At 48.8% G+C, this 25,071-nt stretch overlaps 1 protein-coding gene across 4 annotated transcripts in view; it reads right to left on the reverse strand.

Annotated features, from left to right (window-relative positions):
* The window catches only part of Pxn (paxillin), a 45,279-nt gene extending 21,354 nt beyond the window's left edge, over positions 1–23,925 (reverse strand). For all 4 annotated transcript variants that reach the window (XM_090320248.1, XM_090320246.1, XM_090320252.1 and 1 more), the window contains exon 1: positions 23,791–23,925. In XM_090320248.1, coding sequence (XP_090176374.1) covers positions 23,791–23,803 — 13 coding nt within the window. In that variant the 5' untranslated portion in view covers positions 23,804–23,925. The remainder of the gene's footprint in view (positions 1–23,790) is intronic.
* Between the last annotated feature and the right edge of the window lie 1,146 nt (positions 23,926–25,071).

Consider the following 25,071-nt stretch of genomic DNA (forward strand, 5'->3'; position numbering starts at 1 on the left):
AACTACTCAAGAGGCTGAGATATGAGGATCACGGTTCAAAGCCAGCCCAGGCACGAAAGGACCTGAGACTCTTATCTCCAATTAACCTCAAGAAAACGGGAGGATGTGGTACTTGGCTCAAGGGTAGAGTGGTAGGCTTGGGCTAAAGAGCCCAGAGACAGTGCCTGGGCCTAGTTCAAGACCCAAGACCCACAAAAAAAAAAAAAAAAAGAAGAAACAGAAAGAAAGAAAGAAAGAAAGAAAGAAAGAAAGAAAGAAAGAAAGAAAAAGGGAAGGAAAATGGTGAACTAATAGAGCAGTGGAGCCCACTAGCTGCAGAAACAACTGAGGAATGTGAGCTATGCCATCTGTGGGTGGAGAGGGGAGGGAGGGATAGGTGAGGAGGGAGCAGATGATACCATGCAATAGGAAATGTACTTATTACCTGATGTAAAGGTAGCCCTGCTGTATCTTACCTTTAAAACAATATGTTTTTAATCTCTAAAAAGAGCCCCCCCCCCCCCACACACACACTAGCTTTCATTCTGCACTTGGTCCTCTTGCTGCAACCTTTTTTTGGTCAATCTGGCATCTCCCTTTGCTTTCACCAGCTGTGTCCTCTACCCTCAGTTCTGAATGTGCCTCACAACCATCTTTTATCCAGAATACATACATATCCAGGGGATGGAAGGAGGCCAAAGACATAGGAAGCCACCTTGGGACAAATGCACAACTCCTTCTGAGGGGGTCAAATTTACACACAAGCATGACATTTAACTCACTGCCTTTAATCAAAAGCAAGCCTACATGATAAGAGTCAAATGCAAAATGCAAATGAGATTGTGAGATAGACAGGCTTCCAAGAGGCTTTTTGCACAAGCACTTGGGGGACTGCAGTGGATGGTTTCCACAGCACCACAAAGCCCTCACTGTCCACACATAAAGCCAACCCTGCCCACACCACAGATTCAGCTGCTCTGGTGTTGCTGGGAGCTAGGAGAGTCACATAGCTCTTTGTGTGCCCTTGTTGTACCCCACCTGCCTGGGAGTGTAGTGAAGTAAAAGGAAGGGACCTCCCAAGCAAGAGGCAGATGGCTTCAAATCCACCACTGGCTAGTCTGTTGAGAATTTACTAGATCATTCTGGATTTGAGTTTACTCAGACACCTCATAGGGCACATAGTGAGTAATGAATGAAAAAGTATGAGAAAGTCATCATGGTGGTTAGGGATGATAGAAATGTGGACCTCCCACTCTGACACTGAGAGGAGACATGTGATAAATAAACCCCATCACTGATTTTCATCTCCCTGCAGACAGGGAGAGGGAGGAGTTGGAGCCAGGGACTGCAGCCAGGGATCCTGGGAGCTATGACAGGCCGTCACTAACTTGGGTCTTCTTGCTGAGCAAACCACTGACCTCACCCCTCTGTGTCTGGGGTTCATTCCAAGTCCTCCTTGAAGAACATCAGCTGAGCCAACCAGCAGCCTCCGAGTTGCTGCCCAGCAAGGACAGAGGAACACAGAGGAGCTGCAGACTTTCAGTGCTCCCCTATCTTACCGCCTGCTGGGAAGTCACAGCTGCCTGGCAATCCTGTCACTTTGATTCCAGAGTTGCCTAAGCTCCACAGAGGCACCCAGAGAAACAAGCCCAGGAAAAAGAGGCAATCCCAGCTCAGAGTTCCAATGCCAGCTTACATTAGAGGGACACACAGGAACCAGAAGCAGAGCTGTGTGGCAGAAAGAATCTTAGGAGGAAACATCTCCTAGGAACCCTGTCCTAATCCCCCATTTTACAGGTCAGGGTGCAGAGGCTGGGGTCTGTCCAATCAGTGAATGCTGCAGATAGGCTGTGTTCCCCATAAGGACAGCACTGCTGGCCTGCAATGCTGGCCCATCCCAGGACATCCATGGAGGGAGGAGGGACCACACAGCAGGTGTCCCTCATGCATCTGTCACCACTCTCCAGCTCTATGGCACCAGTTTCCAGGGCCACATGGAGGAAACAAAAAAGGCAAGCCACTGATTGACCCACCACTGCCCATATTGGCCCATGTCCTCTTTCCTTCTCCTTTCCTAACTTAGGCAGAGCCTTGTATGAACCCTTGTAATGGCACAAAGGGCTCAAGAATTCTAGAAGGGGGTGGAGGGAAGGAAACTGGGAGAAAAACATGGAAAGGGGTATCATATGTTCAAGAAGTAACGTGCCCATTATCTGACAAATGTAACTGTAACCCCTCTATACATCACCCTGACAATAAAGTGCAATTATTATTATTTTTTTAATTTCTAGAAGGAGCTGGGTACCAGTGGCTCATGGCTATAATCTTAGCTACCTAGGAAGCCAAAACCTGAAATCTGAAGATCATAGCTCAAAACCAGCCCAGGCAAGAAAGCCCATGATGCTCTATCACCAATTAATCACCAAAAAGCCAGAAGTAGAGCTGTGGCCAAGAGGTAGAGTGCTAATCTTGAGTAGAAAAGTGCAGTGACAGTACGTAGGCCCTGAGTTCAAGCTGCAGGACCTGCACAAAAGAATTCAAGAAGGCTGGAATGGAGTAAAATGTATTGGTGTGTATCGACAAGTGTTTTCCTCTTGAGCTCTATTCATACGCTGCTCCTCCCACGTGGGCATACAAGAAAAGGCTGTCCCGGGCACCAAGCTGTACCCTCACAGAGGTGGCATGAGACTCCTCAGAAGACAGGGCTCCACAATGTACAACACCAACTCAGCCAATTAAGGGAGAGACAGAGACAACTGACTGACCTGGACTCCCAGTCCAGAATCAACCTAGATGTGCAATATACCACACCCAAGCACTTGCTCTACTAAATAGTCTGCTTACCTGCCCCACCCCTGGGGTCAGCACTCTGGGAAACACAGGGCCAAGCAGGGAGTTAAGCCACTTCTGGTTCTGATGTGCTGAGGTATGCCACCACCTGTCCTTGGCTGGCAATCATCAAGTGTTGACCTGTGCAGCCAATTTCCATTTCTACTCTCAGAAAATCAACTGGTGTGGGTTCAAGATGACTCAATGATGGTTAGCCCCAACCACCTGTGTTCCAAGTGCTTTCTTGAATAGAGAAAGCTGGGAAGGTCCACGAAACCCAGGACACACCCTTGGATGTCAGTTATAGAGCATAACAGGAGTCGAAACTGCTATCTCAGATGATCAGGGGCTCTGGGAAGAAGTGGTAAAAAGGAGCTGCAGCCTGTGGTTCAAGAGATGAGTGTCAGGCTGGGAGCCCAGTGGTAGAGTGCTTGCCTAGCATGCACGAAGACCCAGGTTCCATTCCTCAGTACGAAATACACAGAAAAAGCCAGAAGTGGTGCTGTGACTAAAGTGACAGAGCACTAGCCTTAAAGAATGCCCAAGGACAGTGCTCAGGCCCTGAGTCCAAGCCCCAAGACTGGCAAAAAAAAAAAAAAAAAAGGGAGTGGGGGGAGGGGGGAGAGATGAGTGTGGCCAGGCACCGGTGGCTCATGCCTGTAATCCTAGCTACTCATGAGGCTGAGTTCTGAGGATCATGGTTCAAAGCCAGCCCAGGCATCAAACCAAAGTCTGTGAGACAGTTATTTCCAATTAACCACCCCCTCAAAACTGGAAGTAGAGCTGTTGGTAGAGCACTCGCTTTGAGCTCAAGAGCTCAGGAACAGTGCCTAGGCCCAGAGTTCAAGCCCCACAACCAAAACTAAAAAGATGAGTGTGGGTCTAGTCAGAATGAAGCCCTGAATTCAAACTCCAGTACCACACACACACACACACACACACACACACACACACACACACACACACACAATGCTAGGGAAGGGGGGAGGAAAAAGCAGGCCAACTGACCCCATAGCACTTCCTCAGCTGACCCTTAATGACACCTGCACTTCCCTAGAAGCAATGACACTTATCCCGCCATGAGGCTTCTCAATCACACAAGATTTGAAAGCCCTCTGCTAGGTTCAGGGTCTTAGGAAATGCTGGGGACCCTAGACAGCTGGTTTTACCACAGACAGTTGGCACCGCCTGAAAAAGAGCCCATCCCAGTCTCCCCACCCCCATCCTGGCTCTCAGGTGATAGGCCTGACTGAACATGAGGCCCTGACCTAAAAAGGAGGGATGCTTCCAGCCAAAGAGAGCAAGACTGATTTCAACAGAAGCTCGAGTCTCCGCGCTGGGAAATCTGCCTCTTCCTAGACAGAGAAGAAGCAGATGGTGGCTGCAGAGTCCCACTGGGAAACCATAATAGAAGACCCAGGGAAAACACTTTCCTGAAAAAAACAAAATGCATCCATGGGGACCTCTGTGCTCTCTATTTGGCTGATATGGAGGGACACCAAGATGCACATAAGGATAAAACAGAACAGAATCGATGTCAGATCCTACATGCCAGTATGTTAGCACAGGTCTGTAATTGCAGCACATAGGAGGCTGGCAGAGGATTGGAAGTATGAGGCCAGCCTAGCCCATACAGCAAAACCCTGTCTCAAAAAAGCAAAAAAAAAAAAAAAAAAAGAGAGAGAGAGAGCCAAGTGTGGTGGCTCATTGCTCATGCCTATAGTCCTGAGATCTGAGGATCGTGGTTCAAAGCCAGCCTGGGCACTAAAGAATGTGAGACTCTTATCTCCAATTAATCACTAAAAGACAGAAAGTGGTGCTGTGGCTCAAGGGATAAGGCAGTAGCCTTGAGCTGAAGAGCTCAGGGACAGCGCCCAGACCCAGAGTTCAAGCCCCATAAGTCCCATGACCCACCAAAAAAAAAAGGGGGCCAGGAGTTTGGCACTAGCAGTAGAGTGCTTGCCTAGCATGCACAAAGACCCAGGTTCAATTCTTTGGTATCACATACATAGAAGAGCTGGAGGTGGTGTTGTGGCTCAAGTGGTAGAGTGCTAGCCTTGAGGAAAGCCCAAGGACAGTGCTCAGGCCCTGAGTTCAAGCCCTAGGACTGGCAAAAAAAAAAAAGAGAGAGAGAAATAAGGCCCCAAATTAAGACCTTATAGATCACCTATAAGAAGTCCAAACTAGGAAGTGGCACTGTGGCTCAACTTGGTAGAGCACTAGCCTTGAGTTGAAGAGTTCAGGCACCCAGGCCCAGAGCTCAAGCCCTGCAACTGACCACCCCTCCTTCCCCTCCCCCCCAAAAGAGTATACTCTTGCCTAGCATGCATAAAGACCCAGGTTTGATTCCTTGGTACCACATACACAGAAAAAGGCAGAAGTGGTGCTGTGGCTCAAGCAGTAGAGCCCTAGCCTTAAGAAAACCCAAGAGCAGTGCTCAGGCCCTGAGTTCAAGCCCCAGGACTAGTAAGAAAAAAAAAGTCCAAGGCAAAAAGCCAGAAGTGGAGGTGTGGCTCAATTGGTTCAATGCCAGCCTTGAGCAAAAAAACTAAAGGGCAATGCCCAGAGTCTGAGTTTAAGCCCTCAAAAAAAAGAAGCCCACCAACTCTAGGGCTGAGGCCTGAAATGAAGCACATGCCAAGCCTCATGGGGAAACTAAGCAAAGGAACTTTCATGCAGCTGGCAGAAAAAGTTCCTAGGGCTCCTGCTTGGCTTGGTCTGGACTGGCCCCCTAGCTGGCTATATCATGAGAACAGGGAAGGACAGGAGCCATCCCATCCCTGAATTGGGCTGCATTGCACTAGAGAGTCTGGGGCTCTGGGAATCCAATCCAGCAGAGTCAAGACAGACTGCAACAGCAACACCCAGCGACAATGCCCAGAAATATCACACAGGAAGTCCCCAATGTACACAGAGGGAGCAGTCCAAAAGTTTGTTGGGAAGTTGGATTCTGAATGGCAGAAAAGATCTTGTATCAGCTGGGCATAGTAGCTCACACCTGTAATCCTAGCTACTCAGGAGGCTGAGATCTGAGGATTACAGTTCAAAGCCAGGCAGGCAGGAAAAAAACAAACAAACAAACAAAAAACTAGTTAAGTGTAGCTGGGATTGAAGTGGTAGTGTACTAACCTTGAGCAAAGAAGCTCAAAACAGTGCTCAAGTTCCAAGTCCATGCTCCAAGACAAGCACAAGAAGGAGGAAGAGAGAAGATAAGTTTCTTTTCTTCTACCTCTCTTTCTTGTACCCCCATGGATGCAGGGGCTCCACTGTTTCCTCCCCCACATCTAGACAATGGGAGATGGGCTCATCCTCTTGATCATGAGCAAGACCACTGCTTCTATGTGAAAGAGACAAATTTCAAATTCAGGCTCAATGAGCAGCCATGATACTCTCCTGGTATCCCTGTCTTCTGAAGAAAGATACTGGGGACTTTTATTATTCTTAGAATGAAGACAACTCATTGCAGTGGGGTGATGGTCAGCAAGAAGTCCTCACAACCCTTGTAGCTATGGAAACCTGAGCCCAGGGAGATGGAAGATGGGCCAGACAGAGTCCCAACCTGAACTGAGACCACTCTCATTCACCATCACGGACTCCAGAGTGTGAATCTGTCCTCCTCCACCTGGCGACCAGATGCTCTGGTTCCTTGCCTTTCTGGGTCTGCCTATCTCTCCTCTTTGAGTTTGGATCTGGGAATATGGCTTAGTAGGACAGTGCCTGCCTACAATGTATGAAGCCCTGGGTTCTATTCTTCCGTACCACACACAAAAAAATCCCGAAGTGGCGCTGTGGCTCAAGTGACAGAGTGCTAGCCATGAGCAAAAGCAGCTCAGGGACAGTGTCCAGGCCCTGAGTTGAAGCCCCAAGACTGGCAAAAAAATAAAAATGTATACATATAAAAAAACAAATGCTTTTTTTTTTGGCAGTCCTGGGCTTGAGCTCAGGGCCTGAGCACTGTCCTTGGACTTTCTCAAGGATAGAGCTCTACCACTTGAGCCTCAGCACCATTTCCGGCTTTATTCTACGTATGTGGTACCAAGGAATTGAACCCAGGTCTTCGTGCATGCTAGGCAAGCACGCTACCACTAGGCCAAACTCCCGGTCCAAAACAAATGCTTTTCAAGAGCAACCAAAATTCTGATCTCTCTCCATTGACGCTGTGCTAGAAGTATGGGGAGCTGAGTGCACAAGGCCAAAGAGAAGAAAGGTCCACAGGCCAACCTCTCAATCCCCACAAAGCAACCAACAAGCATCTCCCAATACTAGCAGTATGACTGCTCTGGTTCCCACCATCTTCCCTCCTTCTGCTGACACAGCTCAACTCTCCACCCCCCAGGGCACTCCTTCTGGACAGTCCATTCCCCTGTCTACTGTGCAGGGCAAGGGAAAAAGAGCTCCACCTTCCCCATGCTCAGGAAGGGAGATAATTCTTATACTAGAGGACTGACCTCTGGAGACATGACCTTTGGGAGCGTTGTGAATCACCTAAAATAACACACAAAATGTCTGTGTGGGTTCTAACCACTTCGCTGTGGGAGAGGATTCCCAACAATCATAGCTTGGAGGAGACTAAACTCCCCCACAGGGAACACTGCCGGGCTTCAGCTCACAGCTTTAAGACAGGTGTGGTCTCCTGAGGCCAAAGCTGTTTCATCTTCACTTCAATCCAGGAAATTGGGGTTTGTGGACCAGGACTTGTCTGTAACCTAGCCAGCTCTTTTCTCCAGAGAGGAGATCATAGTTCAGAAGGCTGTCTCCAAGATAAGGTAGTGCTCCTCACACTGCCTCACTATCCAGTCCTTCCATCCCTCTCAGTGGGGCAGCCTCACCTTTACCACTGGTGACTCCAATTCCATCCTCCAACAGGAGCTGAGCAGAGGGGCAGAGTGTCTGCCCTCAAGTAGCACTACCCAATGAGAGACCATCACAAGCATAGGGCACACAGGGGTCAGCAGAAGGGCAGGAGGAGAGGGAGGGAGGGCTTTCCAGGAAGACTTGAGAAAGAACCTGGGTAAGTGCCCAGACAGAGTACTGGAACTCAGAGCACAAGTCTCAACTTGGTGGAGGGGAGTCTAGAGCCCAGAGGCTGTGGAGAAGCCTAGACAACAAGGGCAGCCATAGAAGGTGGTTGGGTGAATGCAGCAGGACCAGGCCTGCCTCTGGATCACTCAGCCAGGGTGCATGTAGGTGAGGAGGACCAAGAATTACAATGCTCTGAAAGAAATTAGGTAAAATCAACTAGACCTGGTAGGCCAGTGGATGTGGAAAAGTGGGGAGGAGTGCAGGTTATTCCCCACATTTGTTTCCTGTGGGACGGAACAGCCACCAGATGAAGCTAGGGGAGACAGGAGGGATGGAGGGCCTCAGGAAGGTAGCTATGAGATGGGTCAGGGTGAAGAGGGCACCAGATCCAGGACAGGCAGAGCCTGTGATGGGGCAGGGCATTGGAGGCTTTCTTTCCCTTGTCACATTTCCTATAAATTTGTCAGGAGCCTGGAAAGTAACAGTTTGATTGGAAAATGATAACGGTTCCCACTCCAATCTGCCCTTATGCTGAAAACAAGTCATTTTCTTGCCAGGCTTTGGAGATACTCTGGAGGCTGCAAGCTATCCCCTCCAGGAATTCTCAGAGTACTCGGGAATACCAGGCTCCCTCCACTGCCTGCTCCTATCTGCACTGAAGTCTGTCTTAAAACTCACACACAAAGCCAGCTCCCTTTCCATAGCCCTCCTACAGGAAGAGGGGATGAGGCCAAACAGGTTATCAGGACAGCCAAGCTCTTCGTGGCCACAGCACAGCCCCTTGTGGGCACTTAAGGTTTCAGCTCACTGTGTGGCCTGCCTGGGTTTCTTTTCAGTGGGGGAGGGGAGGTGGAGCTGGATTAGGTGGGCTCAGTCCTTAGGAATGAGGCAGTGGAAAGGAGTTCAGGCACCAGAGGGAGTTAGGGCTGTGGGCTCAGCTTGGAGCTAGAGAAGAAGGGAGAGGAGGACATCATCAAGTGACCCAGTAAGAAAGAACAAGGAGAATGGCAGCAGAGGAGCAGAGCAGGCAGGAGCCTGTGAGCAGGAAGTACACTGCTGGACTGTGTTAGCAACACCTTCTGTGGGCTCCACAGCCCAGATAGCACAGCTGATATAGCCTCCATTGCCCCACAGACAAGATGAGCCAAAGCAAGCTCCAATCATCCAGGTTCAGTCAAGGAGGAAGTCTCAGTTTATAGGAAGAGAAAAGGAAACTGAAAGGGAAGGAAGAAAAAAATGGTGTTTTCCCAACATGTCAGTAAATTTCTTTAGACTTTACTTTGGCCCTAGTGCTAGGTATTAATTAAACATCAGGCCTATCACATGTTAAGCATGTATTATACTCTCAATCATTATTTATATTTTTGCTTTACTTCTTTCTTTTCTGTCTTCCTTCCTTCCCTCCCTTATTCCTCCCTCCTCTTCTTCCTCCTCCCTCTCTCCCTCTTTTGTGACACAGGGTCTTGGTAAATGGTCAAGGCTGGCCTTGAACTTCTGGATTCAAGGGATGCTTTTTCTGCCTCAACTTACCCAGCAGCTGAGTAATATGTATTCCCAGTTACTTGAAAGGCTGAGGCAAGTGCCACCTTGTTCACTTTAATTTCTTTAGCCTTACAAAAAAACAAAAGATGCTATAAATTCTAAGTTTAAGGACCAATACACATAAATGTAAAAGTTGATGGCAACAACAAAACAAAAAATAGGAAAGATGGAAATTTACTGTTACAAAGTATACTTTGTTTGGGCTGAGGAGGTATCTGCTTTGATACTAGAAATCAAACCCAGGGCCTTGCAAATACTAGGAAAGCACTTTACCATTGAGCAATATCCCCCGTTCAATTTTTTTTTACATTGTGAGATGAAATGTGAAATGAAGACGTAAGACGTGATGCAAGGCTGACTGCAAATCATAGAGCAAACATTAAAACAATAAACTGATGAAGTACAGCTAAATAAGTCAAGAAAAGAGATACTTTTTCAGCACTGAGGACTGAACCCAGGATTTCCAGGGCTATAGTTAAGCTACACATCCAACCCTGATAAAATAGGAGCCTAGAAAACAGTCAATGAATTCAAAGGAAGGCAAGAAAAGATGAACAAATAACAGATGGTACAAGTAGAAAATGAACAGCAAGATGGTAGACTTAGATCTAACCATATTGATAATTATTGTAAATGTAAAAATCTACAGGCTCCAATTAAAAGATAAAGATCATCAGACTAGATAAAAATGCAAGATTTAGTCAGGCTCGGTGGCTCACGCCTGTAATCCTAGCTACTCAGGAGGCTGAGATCTAAGGATTGTGGTTCAAAACCAGCCCGGACACTAAAGGCCCTGAGAGTCTTATCTCCAATTAACCACTAGAAAAAGGCTCAGGGTCAGCACCCACGCCCTGAGTCCAAGTAACAACAACAACAAAACAAAACAAAACAAAACAAACAGTAAGGCTGTAGCTCCATAGTAGAGTGGTTCCCTAGCACCTACAAGGCCCTGAGTTCCATCACAAGGAAGGGAGGGAGGGGAGAGGGAAGGGGAAGGGAAAGGAAAAGGTGTAATAGGCATAATGGCAAGGGCCTACAGTCCCAGTTACATGAGAAATGAAGGCAAGGATCCCTTGAGGCTCCTTGAGCCTAGGAATTGAAGGCCAGCCTGGGCTACACAGTGAGACTGTCTTTTCAAAATAAAAACAAAAAAGCTAAGAGGTCTTCTGAGGCAGACGGGGGCAGCTGCTAGAGCTCAGGCAGGGCCTGCTTGGCTGCAGCTGCCCACTCTCACCCAGGAACATGTCAATCAGGGTGTCACACCACAGCCAAAGCTTTGCAAGACACCATGGAACCAGAGGTGGCAATTCACTGAGTCAGAATTACTCTACCAGCCGTGATGCAAGGTTCCTAAAGAAGGTTATGTGCTGGCTTGCTCAGGGTACGAAGGAACAGAACCTCAAAGTAAAGGCCAAGTTCAGCTGCTCTGAGAACCACTACAAGAAAAACTCCTGTGAGGAGCATTCCTAAGATGTGGGATTATTTCCAGATGAGAATCTACAGGCATGACCCTGACTTACACAGTGGCCCTCAGGTCATTAAACAGATGACACCATCTGGACTGAGATGGGAATCAATCAGCCAGGCCAAGTCACCACTGCACGTGCTCCAATCAACTTGCATTATTAAAGTCGGTAAGTATCAAGAAAGAAGGGAAGTGGGGGGAGAGAGAGAAGGGGCGGGGGGGGGAGGGAAAGGGAGAGGGAGAGAGAAAGGGGAGAGCAAAGGAAAGGAAAGGCAAACTGAGGTGTACCCTTTTTTTTTTCTAGTCAGTCCTGGGGCTTGAACTCAGGGCCTGGGCACTACCCTTGGACACTTTTTGCTCAAGTCTAGCACTCTACCACTTGAGCACAGTGCCACTTCAAACTTTTTCCTTTTGTTTTTTGGTTTTTTTGTTTGTTTTTTTTTTTTTGCCAGTCCTGGGGCTTGAACTCAGGGCCTGAGCACTGTCCTAGGGTTTTCTCGAGGCTAGAGCTCTACCACTTGAGCTACAACACCACTTCCAGCTTTTCCTATGTAAGTGGTACCAAGGAATTGAACCCAGGTCTTCATGCATGGTAGCCAAACACTCTACCACTAGGCTAAACTCCCAGCCCTTGAGGTGTTTCTTTTATAACAGATAAGGCAGACTTCTAGATAGCAATATTCCTGGAGGTAAAGAGGGATATTCATGATGATAAGAAGATCACTATATCACAAAGAAATTATCCTTCCAAATGCAGCAAAGCCTGTAACAGAGCATCAAAGGAGAGAAAGCAAAAGTGAACAGAACTGGAAGAAAAAGACATAAATCCATACACACTTGTAGCTGAACATGGAAGGTTTCAACTCTGCAACTGAGAATACTTGGGAATTGGAAAAAGCCATTCACAAGGAAGCCAAAGAGAAAAGCATATAACAGGAGCACTAACTGCAGGAGGACAGAAGACCCACAGTGGGTGGGACAACAGGAAGCTCAGGCCTTTGCTCACTGAAGTCCAGGGCACAAGCACATGCAGAAATGACCCATAGATCTATCCGCCCATCCCAACATACCACCATCTCAAGCTTCACTTCCAAAGCAGGGTTATAGTCCCTGATAATCCGGGCAAGGGTTAGTGTTCAACACCCCTCCTCCTACGTACCTTTCCATCACTTCATCCCAAGCCTAAAATCAAAAGATGACCTGCACACACATACACACACCGGCTTGTCCCCTGGCCTCTCTCCCTCCTCCCCAGAGGCACTCTATGTATCACCCTCCTACATGTGTTTTTACATTCTTACTTTCAAAATTAAAAAATAAAATAAAAAGCCAGGCACTGGTGGTCCATACCCATAATCCTAGCTATTCAGGAGGCTGAGATCTGAGGATCGCAGTTTGAAGCCAGCCTAGGCAGGAAAGTCAGTGAGATTCCTTTTTTTTGCCTGTCCTAGGGCTTGAACTCAGGGGCCTTGGCACTATTCCTGAGCTTCTTTTGCTCAAGCTAGCACTCTACCACTTGATCCACAGCATCACTTCTGAGGAGTACAACCCAGGACTTCATGCATGCCAGGCAAACAATCTACCACTAAGCCACACTCCTAGTCCCCATAAGACTCTCATCTCCAATTAACCACCAGAAAAACCAGAAGTGGAACTGTGGCTCAAAATGATAGAGCACTAGCCTTAAGTGAAAGAGCTCAGGGACAGAGCCTAGGCCCTTAATTCAAGCCCTATGGCCAAGAAAAAAATAAATAAAAATAAAATTTAAGTGAGAAGCTTTGACTGAAGCACCTCTGAAGTAGGTGATAGTACAGACCTCCAGCCACAGAGGAGATGACATGGCTTTGGGTCTGGCTAGAACATGGTGGAGGGCTATGACAAATCTAAGAGCCAACTAAGAGAACACTCAAGAGACCACTCACAGGCACTCGAAGCAGAGAGAGGAGGAAGGACAGGGCTAGGGGAATAGCTACCAGCAATGTCCTCAACAGCCAGTGACCAGCAAACCATGTCCCTGTTTGTTGGGGACAGGGATACTGAAGTCCAAGCTTATCCCAGAGCTAGGCAGAGAACAGCTGGCTCGTAGTCAGTGTTACTGCTACTCTAGGGGCATAAACAGGATGTTTGGAAACAGATGACAAGTGACTACAGGAAGTCAAGACAACCTCCTCCAGGTGACGCTCCTCTTCTATCCCAGCTTGTTTCCGGTTTGGCTGCCTCGGCACACCAAGCAAAATAATGTCATGTGCTGAATTCCAAAGAGCAGGAAGGAACAGGAAGTTTAGAAAGTTCAGGACACACAGAAAGGGCCATCTGAGATGGCTGAGCAGGAAGAAGAGGTCAGTCACCCAGCTATCCAATAGCAACCTCACCCCAAAGACATAGGTAGGCTGGCACTAAGGAGGGGTGAAGAAACCATACACACTCCGGGTGACAGAGGAGCTGTCAAGACAGGTAGCAAACAACCAAATGAACTTAGCAGGTGACCAACTTGCGCCTCTGAAGAGCAAGAACAGTATTACTGGCTGCTCCTTCACACACACTGCAGAGAAGTCAAGCCTGTCCCAGAGCACTTAGAAGTGAGAAGCACACTTGCTCCAGCCTGGAGTGCACAGATGAAGTGGCAGATCCAACAAAGCTAAATGTGGACTCTCTCATTTCCACCTAAGGAAGAGAAACATTCCTGGAAACAGAAAAGCCTGTGACTCCCAAAAAGGCCAGGATAGGCTCCAAAGATCAGCTGCCTTGGATAAGGGACAATCATAGGGCCAGCTCCCAGCTAATGACTGAGTCCACTCACCAGATGGTTCACAGAGTAGAAAAAGAAATCTCCTTTTTCCCTGGCTACCAGGTGACCACCACACCTGGAGAGGTGCAAGGATGTCACAGTGCATCCATCACAGCCTAAGAGGACTGGAAAAAGCCAGGGCGGACAAAAGAATGGATCCCACAGCAGCTCAGTGTGTCAGCATTAGCTGAGTGATTAGTACAAGCCAAGCCACTGAGCAACCTCCTCCCTGTACCACTTCCTCCTCAAAGCCACCAAAGAGGCTCAAGGGAAATTAATGTCACAGAATCAAAACCCAACCTGGCACTACCAACACTGGGGTATGACCACTATACCTCCAGAGTAGAGCCCCACACTGTCACAAATCCACAGGGCCATGAAGTGGCCCACATAACAGAAAACAACAGAAGTTAGATGCCTCCCCAGGCGGCAGGATGGCAAACAGACATGAGTGCACTAAGTGCCTGCTGCCAAGGCCAGCAGATATGTGCACTGGAAATGTTAATGCTGAGAGAAATAGCAGAGGCTCACCCCTGAGAGGAGTATCTAGATGGAGATCAAAGAACCAATGCTGATCCCTTCCATTGCCCTGTGAAAGCACTGTGAAAGCGGGTGGATGAGGGCTCAGAGTTAAAGTGACAGGCTGAAGTCACACAGTTAGCAAGTGACAACGATGGTAGAGACCCTAGTAGGGCTGCTCAGGAGCCTGGGTTCTGACTGTGGCATCAGATGGCCTACCTAGCCTGGCCCAGGGAATTTCTCCAGGCTTTCCAGAGAAGGAAGTGGTTTGCTAGAGGTTAGGAATCACAGTGGGTGTCCACGTACTCTTTTAATCATCAACCACCATCAAATATTTATCAAGAAACCAAAGAGGGGAATAGTGGTACTTGGCAGGGCGAGATGCTTGAAAAGAGGATAAAATCCCTGTCCTCAAGGAGCTTACAGGGTACGGAGAGACAAAAGGAAGCTTGGCACAGCTCTGCCAAGCTATATCTACAAGTGATGGGCCAACAGGTAGGCTGGTTTTAATGGGGTGGGGGTTCCACTCTGAGAGACCCCTTCACTAAGCTCTTAAAGGGAGAAGGTATGGAGACAGACAAGGAGCAGGAGGCTATTTTCTGCACTTCGACAGTTATGGGGCTTGAACAGAGCCTAGGCACTGTGTCTGAGCATTTGCACTTAAGTCTGGCACTGTACCACTTTGAGCCTCAGCACCACATCAAGCTTTTTCTGTGATTAAATGGAGATAAAGAGTTTCATGAACTTTTCTGCCCAGCTGGCTTTGAACCACGATCCTTAGATCTCAGTCTCCTGAGCAACTAAGATTATATTTTAAATACAAGAAACCAAGCAACACAGGTCTAAAATCAAATCTGATCTGCCTTTGGGTTTCCAGCATGGAAAAAAAAAAAAAGACACCAAGTCAGAAACCAGACTGGGGCGAGGAGTGTGGCCCAGGGGTAGAGTGCTTGCATAGCATGCATGAAGCCCTGAGTTCAATTCCTCAGTACCACATACACAAAAAAAGCCAGACGTGATACTGTGGTTCAAGTGGAAAGAGCACTAGCCTTGAGAAAGCTCAATAACATTGCCTAGGCCCTGAGTTCAAGCCCCAGGACTGGCCAAAAAAATAAGAGGGACTGGGAGTTTGGCTAGTGGTAGAGTGGCAGAAGAAAAAAAAGAAAGAAAAATAAAAAAGAAACCAGAAGACCTAGGTTCAAGTTCTTGCATCATTATCTGTGTTGACAACGGGTGTGTTCCCTTTTCCCTAACTCCTCTGAGTTTCTGGTTAGCTTCTCCATTTGGCAGTTGCAGTACAACTGCCACTTATCTCAGAGGGTTATTGTCAGAATTAAATAAAAATGGGAGACAAGAAAATGTCCCTTCAGATCCGGGCTCACGCCTGTAATCCTAACTACTCAAGAGGCTGAGATCTGAGGATTGCAGTTCAAAGCCAGCTGAGAATTGGGCCTAACGGTAAGAGTGCTTGCCTAACATGCATGAAGACCTAGGTTTGATTCCTCAGTACCACATACATAGAAAAAGCCAGAAATGGTGCTGTGGCTTAAGTGGTAGAGCTCTAGCCATGAGAAAGTTCAAGGACAGTGCTCAGACCCGGAGTTCAAGCCCCAGGACTAACAAAAAAAAAAACAAAAAAAAAACATGAGACTCATTTCCAGTTAGCCACTAGAAAACGGGAAGCTGAAGAGCTCAGGGACAACGTACAGGCCCAGAGTTCAAGCCCCATGACCCACCAAAAAAAAAAAAAAAAAAAAGGAAATGTCCCTTCAGCCTTACAAAAGTTCACAAATGTCCATTATTTAATATAGGCCAGAAGAAAGAAGGCCCTAACAGAGAGATCAAGACAACAGATGAAGCTTCAAAAGAGAGAGTAAAAAGGAAATGAGCTGGGTCTTTTCTGGCATACAAACCGGAAGAATCTGGACAATAGAATTCACGTCAGGGGTGGAAATAGAAATTGAGGAGTGGCCAGCATACAAGTTCTAAAGGAGGTCATACCAGCAGACAAACAGACTGATACCTAGGGAAAAACACAGAAATTTCAAAGAAATCCTTTGGGAAAGCATAGTGGGAAAGGAAGCTGGGGAAGTTCTACAGAGAGAACCAAGCGCAACCCGAGGAAAGAAAAGGAAAATACGGATGCAGGAGTAAGATGTGAGGCAGAAAATGTAAAAGCACAGGCCAAATTTTATTAAAAACAGAAGCAAAGTAAAGAAGTTAGGAAGGAGCCAGGTATGCTGCCTTATACCTATAATCGTAGCCATTCAGGAGGCTGAGACCTGAGGACTGAAGGTTTGGAAGGGAGCCAAAGCAATCAAATTTCCAAGACTCTTGCCTTAATTAACTGTCAAAAGCTGGAACTGGAGCCATGGTGGAAAAAGCCAAATAAGCATGTGAGCCCTGAGTTCAAGCTCCAGTAATGGCATGTGAACACACACCAAAAAAAAAAAAAAAAGCTGGGGGGAGAGAAAGACTAGAAGCCTGTGGCTGGGCACTGGTATGTATTCCTCAGGCCTGTATTCACAGCTTCTTAGAAGGTTGAGATCTGAGGATCATGGTTCAAAGCCAGCTTGGGCAAGGAAGTCCATAAGACTCTTTATCTCCAATTAACCACCAAAAAAAGCCAGAAGTGGAGCTGTGGCTCAAGTGGTAGAGCAGCCAACCCTGAGCAAAAAAACTCAGGGACAGTACCTATCCAGGTCCTGAATTCAAGCCCCAAGATCAGAAAAAAAAAAAAAAAAAAAAAAAAAGCAGCAGCAGCAGCCAGAAGAACAAGGTCAGTCCTAGAGACTACACTAGGAAGACAGTCCCTGGAGGTTTCCGCCCACCTTATGTAGCTCACCCAGGGTCCTACAATTCAAAACAGCTGGAAATGTGTGCCCTGCTCTCTCAACAAGAAAACAGAACAGAACATTGCTGTTTCTGCCAAGTGAGTTCAGAATAAGCTGCATTCCATTTCATTAAAACAATTACCTGAGCCCCAGCCAAGAATTACATAAAGCTTCCTCCAGCACCACCCCCTTCGCCCATAAAACACATCTCACTGCTTTTCAAATAGGAAAAGTAAGGCCCTGACTCCCCACCCCAAGATCTTGATCATGGGGAGGTCCTCATGATCCCTTCTGAGTGGCCAGTCTCTGTCGGCATCCTTGCACACTGACAGACTGACAGGAAGCTCAAAGAAGACCTTCCACAAAGCACTCCCCTCCTGCTAGCCAGTTAGTAGCCCAGAATGATTCTAGGAGGCACCAGTGCCCTCAGCTCTGCATCTGAGCCCAGCAGGCCACTGGTGCCGGAATCCAACTATTTCCTCCAAACAGATAGGAGGCTAAGAAGCCCAGCACAAACTAGTCAAGAAGGACCTTGAGGAGAGTGGACAATCTAGGAGAGGAGACCTATGAGGCTGAAAAACTGGATGGCCCAGATCTGTACTGCAAACCTGGTGACCTCCTTGGCCACAGTTCAGGAGGTGAAGCAAAAGGCATCTCTTTCCTCACTCCAGGGTTTGAGCTTCCCCAAGACTGTTAGGCATTTTGTAAAGTCTTGCTCTGTATCCCAAAGTCCAGACAACCCCTTCCAAACTCCAACCAGGGACAGCTTCTCTCTTGTCCCAAATCAGTCTGGTCTGATCAATGTCACCCCACCTACTCCTGAACCTACTCTGTACCCTGTCTTTCTAGACCCTGTCAAGGTTTTTTTGTACCAGTGCAGCTGGGCGCCAGTGGCTCACGCCTGAAATCCTAGCTACTCAAAAGGTTAAGATTTGAGGACTAAGGTTCAATCCCTTGAGATTCTTATTTCCAATTAACCACCAGAAAATGAGAAGTGGAGCTATGGCTCAAAAGTGGAGCTACGGTATCATGCTAGCCTTGAGCAAAAGAGCTGAGGGACAGGGCCCAAGTCCTGAGTTCAAGTCTCAGTACTGGCACCAAAAAACTAAAAGAAAAATGTTACATCTGAACTCAGGCCCTGAGCACTGTCTTTTGGCTTTCTCAAGGATAGAGCTCTACCACTTGAGTCACAGCACCACTTCCAGCTTTTTTCTATGTATGTGGTACCAAGGAATCAAACATGGTTCTTTATGCATGCTAGGCAAGCACTCTACCACTAGGCCAAGCCCACTTTTTTCTTGTCCTTACTCTCTAAACAACACAGTATCACAACCATTTTCACAGCATATGCATTGTATCTGGTAATTCAGGTAACCTAGAGATGGTTTAAACAGGAGAAGTTAGAGGCATGGTTCAATTGGTAGAGTGCTAGCCAAAGAGTAAAAGAAGCAGATACTGAGTTTGAGCACTGATCTCTGACCAAATAAATAAATATATAGGGCAGGGACCATGGCCTAGGGATACAGTGCTCACCTTGAGAAAGTCCAAGGACAGTGTCCAGGCCCTGAGTTAAAGCTCCAAGACTAGCAATGAAAAAAAGAGAGAGGGCCAGGAGCTTGGCCTACTGATAGCAGTCTGGCCTAGCATGCACAAAGCCCTGGGCTCAATTCCCTGGAGCCACATACACAGAAAAAGCCAGAAGTAGTGCTGTGGCTCAAATGGCAGAGTGCTAGCCTTGGGCAAAAAATATCCAAGGACAGTGCCCAGGCCCTGAGTTCAAGCTGCAGGACTGTCAAAAAAGGAAAGAAAGAAAGGGGGAGGGAAGTAGCTCACACCTATAATCTTGGCTACTTGGGAGGCTAAGATCTGAGGATCTCAGTTCAAAGCCAGCCTGGGCACTGAGGTCCTAAAGTCTGTGAGACTCTAATCTCCAATTAACCACCAGAAAACCAGAAACGGCACTGTGGCTCAAGGGGTAAGGCAGTAGCCTTGAGCTGAAGAGCCCAAGGACAATGCCTAGGCCCAGAGTTCAAGTCCCACAACTGACAAAAAAAAAAAAAAAGGGGGCCGGGAGTTTGGCCTAGTGGTTAGAGTGCTTGCCTAGCATGCACGAAAACCCGGGTTCGATTCCTCGGTACCACATACATAGAAAAAAGCCAGAAGTGGTGCTGAGGCTCAAGTGGTAGAGCTTTAACCTTGAGAAAGTCCAAGGACAGTGCTCAAGCCCTGAGCTGATGCCCAGGACTGGCAAAAAAAAAAAAAAAAGGAAGAAGGAAGAAAAGAGAAAGAGAGAAAGAAAGAAAAGAGAATATCTGAAGGTTCTACACAACTACTATGGCATTTTCAATAAGGGACTGGGGGCAGGGTGAAGGCAAGAGTCAATTCCCAATAGCTAGCAAGGGATAAGCGTGTATCTTTTTTTCTGAGTTGCAGACAACATGATACTTCAGTCCTAAATACTTCTGCATGCACCTAACTGTAACAATATTCTTCCATAAAACCACAATACCACAATCACACAAGAAATAAGCATCGGAAGGCCGTCTTTAAGGGAAGACTTGGCCACTGGGCTCTACTATGCCTGGTCAACCACACATTGTGCCGGCTATTGGCCCGGTGTCCAGAGCCTCCCTGGAGAGACTGACCCTGAGCCCCACTGGTTAGGCCATCAGTTAACTGGAGAATTCTAAAGATGTAAAGGTATGCTGAGGCCAGATGTAAGGCAGAAAGAAAGCTTGGAATAAAACGGAAAGGAAAATTTTCAACTCTTCTGCCCTTGGAACAAGATAAAGGTCCTCAAAAGAGTATAAACTCTATGCAGGATGAGTATAGGTAGAGGGACGAGGGCTGCTCAGAGCTAGACTCTGTGGAATGGTCTGACCAGGCTCTTAAGGAGTGCTGAGATGTCTCTTCCTAGTGATGGGGATATGGTCCCCCCACAGGTCTGGCCTTTCCCCTCTAAGTGATGCACGTCAGAAAGGACATGTGCTTAATTAACAATAAAACAAGGGTTGGAATCTTCCTCAGCCCCTTACCAGCATCCAGATGACCAAGCACCCACCAGGAAGGCATCACGACTCACAGGCCAAAGGCTGCCTTTTGCCACAGGCCCAGCAGCTGGGTGCCCTGACTCTGGCCTAACACACACAGGCACCACAAACAGGCAAGCCCAAAGTCCAGACTTGCCATGGAAACAGGGAGGATCCATAACTTCGATTTGCCCCAGCAGACTCCCTGACCCCCACTAACACTACCCCCAAGGACAATGAGGTACTGTTTTCCAAGGGTCAAGACTGCAGAGAAGCTGAAAGAAGACATGTCCAGATTCCAGCAGCAACTAGGCATTGCCAACAGCTGGCTGTGCCCCCTGCTAGTGGATGGGAAGGCAAAGCTCTCAAGTCTTGAATTGACCCTACCCTCTGTCACACAGGCCAGTTGCCTGGGGACAGCTTCCAGAGCAGAACAAAAACTTTAAAAGTAACTAACAGTTACTCAGCAGGCCTTGTGGCCCTTCCCCTAGCAACATCTACTGTTTTAGGATAAAGAAAGACCTGGTCTCTAGCCGGGCGCAGTGACTCACGCCTATAATCCTAGTACTCAGGAGGCTGAGATCTGAGGATTGTGGTTCAAAGGCAGCCCAGGCACTAATGTCTGTGAGACTCCTAGCTCCAACTAATCACCAGCAAACTAGAAGTGGCTCTGTGGCTCAAGTGGTACAACACTAGTCTTGTGAACAGAGAGGCTCAGAGACAGAGCTCAGGCCCTAAGTTGAAGTCCCAGGACCGACAAAAAAAAAAAAAAAAAAAAGACCCAGTCTGCAGTTGAATTAATCTGGACTCAAACCCCAGCTCCACTGTTTAACATCCTTCAGGTCAGGTTTCTCCATCTGTGAGACAGAGACGAAGCACCTCCCTCTTGCATGGTCGTTGTAATTAACACGAAAAGCACTGAGTCCAGGGCCTGCCTCCAATCCAACAGGCATGATCATTGTCAGACCACAGCATGGCCAGTTCCCCTCAACCCCAACTCTCAAAATACATCAGGAACACCAACAAGGGGAGACAGGAGTCAAGGCAGAAAGTGTAAACAGAGTGCATCACAGTGTTACAGAAACTCTGTCCAGGAAACTCTGGCCAGAAGTTGAACAGAACAGAACTCCCAGCCAAACCAGCATCGAAACAGTAATGAACAAAGCCACCAAGCAGCCACCGGGCAGCACAGGGCAAAGAGAACACAGGGAAAAGGGCAGGACACGCTGTGTTTATGTTTTTCTGCCCAAAGAGCTATAAATTTGTAACTTATTAAATAGCACATGGTGATTCTGTCACTGGGGGAGGGGACAAATTCTCCATACTTTTTCAGCCTCCCCCTACCCCAAAGGAAAAAACCACAGCAGTCATAACAGAGGCTTTATTCCCCCTGGCCTTGCCACAGGGAAGACCCCCTATAAACTCTCTACCCGTGTTAGGAACCAGGAGGCTCACAGCTGAAAGCACTCTCAGAAGAAAAATAAAAACAAGAGCCCTGGCCTGTGTGTCCATCCCAACTTAGGAAAACAGCTGACGGGCAGTGTGCTGAGCAGCCATCCAGACAGCTGACAGGGCCTAGGCTCCTAGGCAAATTCCTCACCCCTCCTGCACACCCCATCCCCCCACCCACCCCAGCTCCTCAGCCAGGCGTGGCCGGCCCCCTGGGAGCTCAGGCTAAGGAAGTCCTGCAGCCTAGATCCAGCAGCTGGAGGAGTGTCTGTCATGGGAGGCGGCAGAGTCACAGGTGGCAGCCATAGTTCTTGCAGCCAACCCTCCTCTCACTGCCTGCTTCTTCCTATTCAGGAGCTATATGATCAAGGAGTTGGATACTAGGCATCCTGTCACTGATTTGTCACTCTGTGGCTAAGCGGCCTTAGGCAAGAGAACCAGCCTTTCTCAAGACAGACATTTTCTCAATTTGTAAACAGTAGGTAGTTATGATGGCAGAGGCCTTAGAGTGACCTTAGGAAAGGACTGTAAAAATCCAGGAATGGGGAAGTACGGCAAATTTCAGTTCCTACAGTTCCTACGACCCCCACACACCAACACCCTATATTCTTTCCTTTCAGAGCTCAGTTCTGGGCCCTAAATGGAAGACCGTCAGAAGACAGGAATTCTGGACTTTGCAAACTCTACAAAGACTTTCTCAGTTCTTCAAACAGCAAAGGGACTGTCTAGAAGCAACAGAGCTCCACCAGTGTGCTGCAAACTAACCCTGCTCCTGGTTCCCACTAGAGAAGCAGTGAGACTTTCAATTCCTAATCCCACGCACATCCCTCAAACCTCTTCCTGTCCTGAGTTAGAATACCTGCCTGGAAGCCATACCAACCTTGAGTATGCTGGAAAAACAGGTGCCAAACCTGACCTGAAGGCAGAACTGTTTGGCAGCCACAGTACTTTGCAAAACAAGCAGGACCCTATAACACCCCGAAATTGTTCAGGGGGCTCCCGGATTCAAAAAGAAAGCTGCCTAAAAGGGAGGCAGTCAGGTCCAATGCCAGCCTTACCTTGGTGCCCTGCAATACTCAGGAAAGGAGGCTCCCCCAGTCCTCCTGCCTGGTAAATCTGCTTCTCAGAGACTGGGGCAGAGGAAGCATCAGTGGTGACACAAGCCAACCACAGTGCAGAGAGGAAGACAAGATTCCTTCAGATAGGAACCACTCCCCTCCCCCCGTCCCTTCCTTGCTCTGAGTTATGAAGGGGACAGAGCACTCAAGGGGTTCACAGCACTCAAGGCATTCCTAGAACCCTGGCACCAACCTCTGGGCTTAAGAGTCAGCTTCCAGGTGATTCTTTCCCTTGTCCTAATACCAAGTGGAGACTAGACTGGAAAGAGCAGCCTCAGGGCTCCAATAACATGAAGACAGTAAAACTCTGTTCTGGGCATCCTGTCCTCCTTTTACCTGTGTGCTCACGGGCCTGAGGCTGGAGGTGGGGGAGCCTGCCAGCCGGGACACGTTTCACAAATAGCCAAACCTTGAGGCCCACCTCATTCCTCTGGCATTTATTTCACCAGAGCCTGGGGATGGGGAGGAGGTGGGAGTGGAGGAGGAAAGAGAGCCATCATGACTCCCCTTCCAGGGTTTAGGCACCCAAATCTGTGAATGGAGAACTGGGTTCGCACAGAAAAATGCAGTGGCCACCTGATGACCCAGACCTGAGAGGGAAAGGGGAGGGGGGGGGGGGAGTTAATGGAGAATTCTGAGAAACTTATCTTCCAACTGGGGGTGTGGTCATGGCAAGCTCAATTCTTTACCTTCAGAAAAGAAAGGGGTGTGGGGTGGGGAAGGGTGCGAAGTGGGGGGGGGGTGTTAGTCGGCCACATGAGTGTGGTTCTGAAAGGAGGGGAGGAGGGGGTCGAAGCAAGCGAGTCCCCGAAATCAGGGACAAGAGATGAAGCAGCTGCTGGGCGGGTGGGGGCGGGGAGCTGCCGGTGGGGAGGGGGGGTCCCGGAGCTGAGGGGATGGGCTGCTCCACGCCAATGGAGACGGGAAGCTGGGGGAGCAGCGGGGTCCCCCGGCCGGGGAGTGCGTGGCCGAGGCGGGGGTGGTCCTCACGCCGGGACGAAGCCCGGACCTCACCCCCGCCCCCCGCACTCAGGCCCAGTGCGGGAGCGCAGTCGACGGAGCCCCAGCCGGCAGGGCCCGGAACCGGGGCCGCAGCGCCGGGGGGGTGGGAGATCCCCCAGGTCCCCGCCGCCCGTTCGCTCGCGCCCGCCCGCCCGGCCGGCCCGGGGCCGCGCGCCCCTCGCCGCTTCTCTCTCTCAGCCTCGGGCTTACTCACCGAGGTCGTCCATGGCGAGGACCGAGGCACCGGCTGCCCGTCCCGCGACCGTTTCTCTCAGCCCTGCAACTTTTCAGACGCTCGTTTTCGGCCCGGAACAGAACGCGTCGCCGCTACCGCCGCCGTCGCCGCCACAGCCACCGCCGCCGCCGCCGCCGCCGCCGCCGCCACCGCCGCGCGCGCCCGCACCCGCGCTCCCGACTGAGCCCCGCCTCCTGGCGCGTCCGTGACATGGTGACCACGCCCCCCAGCGCACGAAGGCCCCGCCCCGCTCTCGGCCCCGCCTCGGGCCGTCTGCGGGCTTGGCTTCTGGACGTGGCGGTGGCGCCCTCTAGCGGTAGAGAGGGCTTATGGCGTCTCCACGGGACTTGAGCGCCTCCCTAGTTAGTCGCAAAGTCACTTGTCTGACCTTCAGGCCACTCACACTCATCAGTCATTCGGTGACCACATGCCTCACTTCCCACTGGACTGAAAAGTCGGATTGGTCCACCTATCCTTCTGTCTGTCTCCCAAGAGGTCACCTGCTAGGGAGCTTAACTCAGTGACAGGCAAGGCCTGCGAGCCTTTGGGTTGTCCTCTAGATTAATGGCAGTACGGGTCACAGGCCAGCCTGTGGGTCCTAGAACCAATACTTTTTTTTTTCTTTCCTTTTTCCTCTCCCTCACCCTTTAGTTTCATTGATGTGTTTGTTTCTTGAGGCTGCTTTGCTGCCACGCCCAGTCTGGCCTCCACTCAGTTTCCTGACTGTTGGAATTAAAGGTATGCATGACATAACATACTCAGCTCCACATCAAGTACTTTCTTTTTTCTATTGGTCTTGAGGCTTGAGCTCAAAGGCTGGATGCTGTCTCTGAGGTTCATTTGCTCAAAGCTAGCACTCTACCACTTGAGACACAGTGCCATTTCCAGCCTTATCTCTATGTGGTACTGAAGAATGGAGCCCAGTGCTTCATGCATGCTAGGCAAACACTAACACTAAGCCACACTCCCAACCCTTGTGAATACTTTTTTTTTTTTTCAGGGCATTTCATGGGTCATTCTATTCATCATTTTCTCCAGGTAAAATAATGTTACACCACATATCTATACGAACATCTCCCTAATCAGTTCTAGGGTTCAATGTGATTCTTTCCATGTCTCCAGTATAATTAGCAGTGCTGAGGAGAACATCCCTGTAGTCTTGGAGCACATGGTTATTTCCTGATGATCATTGGTGTCTATATGGTGAAGTGCTGTGTCAGGGATTAAGTTGCTTTTGCTATGTGCTGACAAAGTGCCTCC

Source organism: Megascapheus bottae, chromosome 28 (genome assembly GCF_031878675.1).
Source record: "Megascapheus bottae isolate mThoBot1 chromosome 28, mThoBot2.hap1, whole genome shotgun sequence".
Taxonomy (NCBI): Eukaryota; Metazoa; Chordata; class Mammalia; order Rodentia; family Geomyidae; genus Megascapheus; species Megascapheus bottae.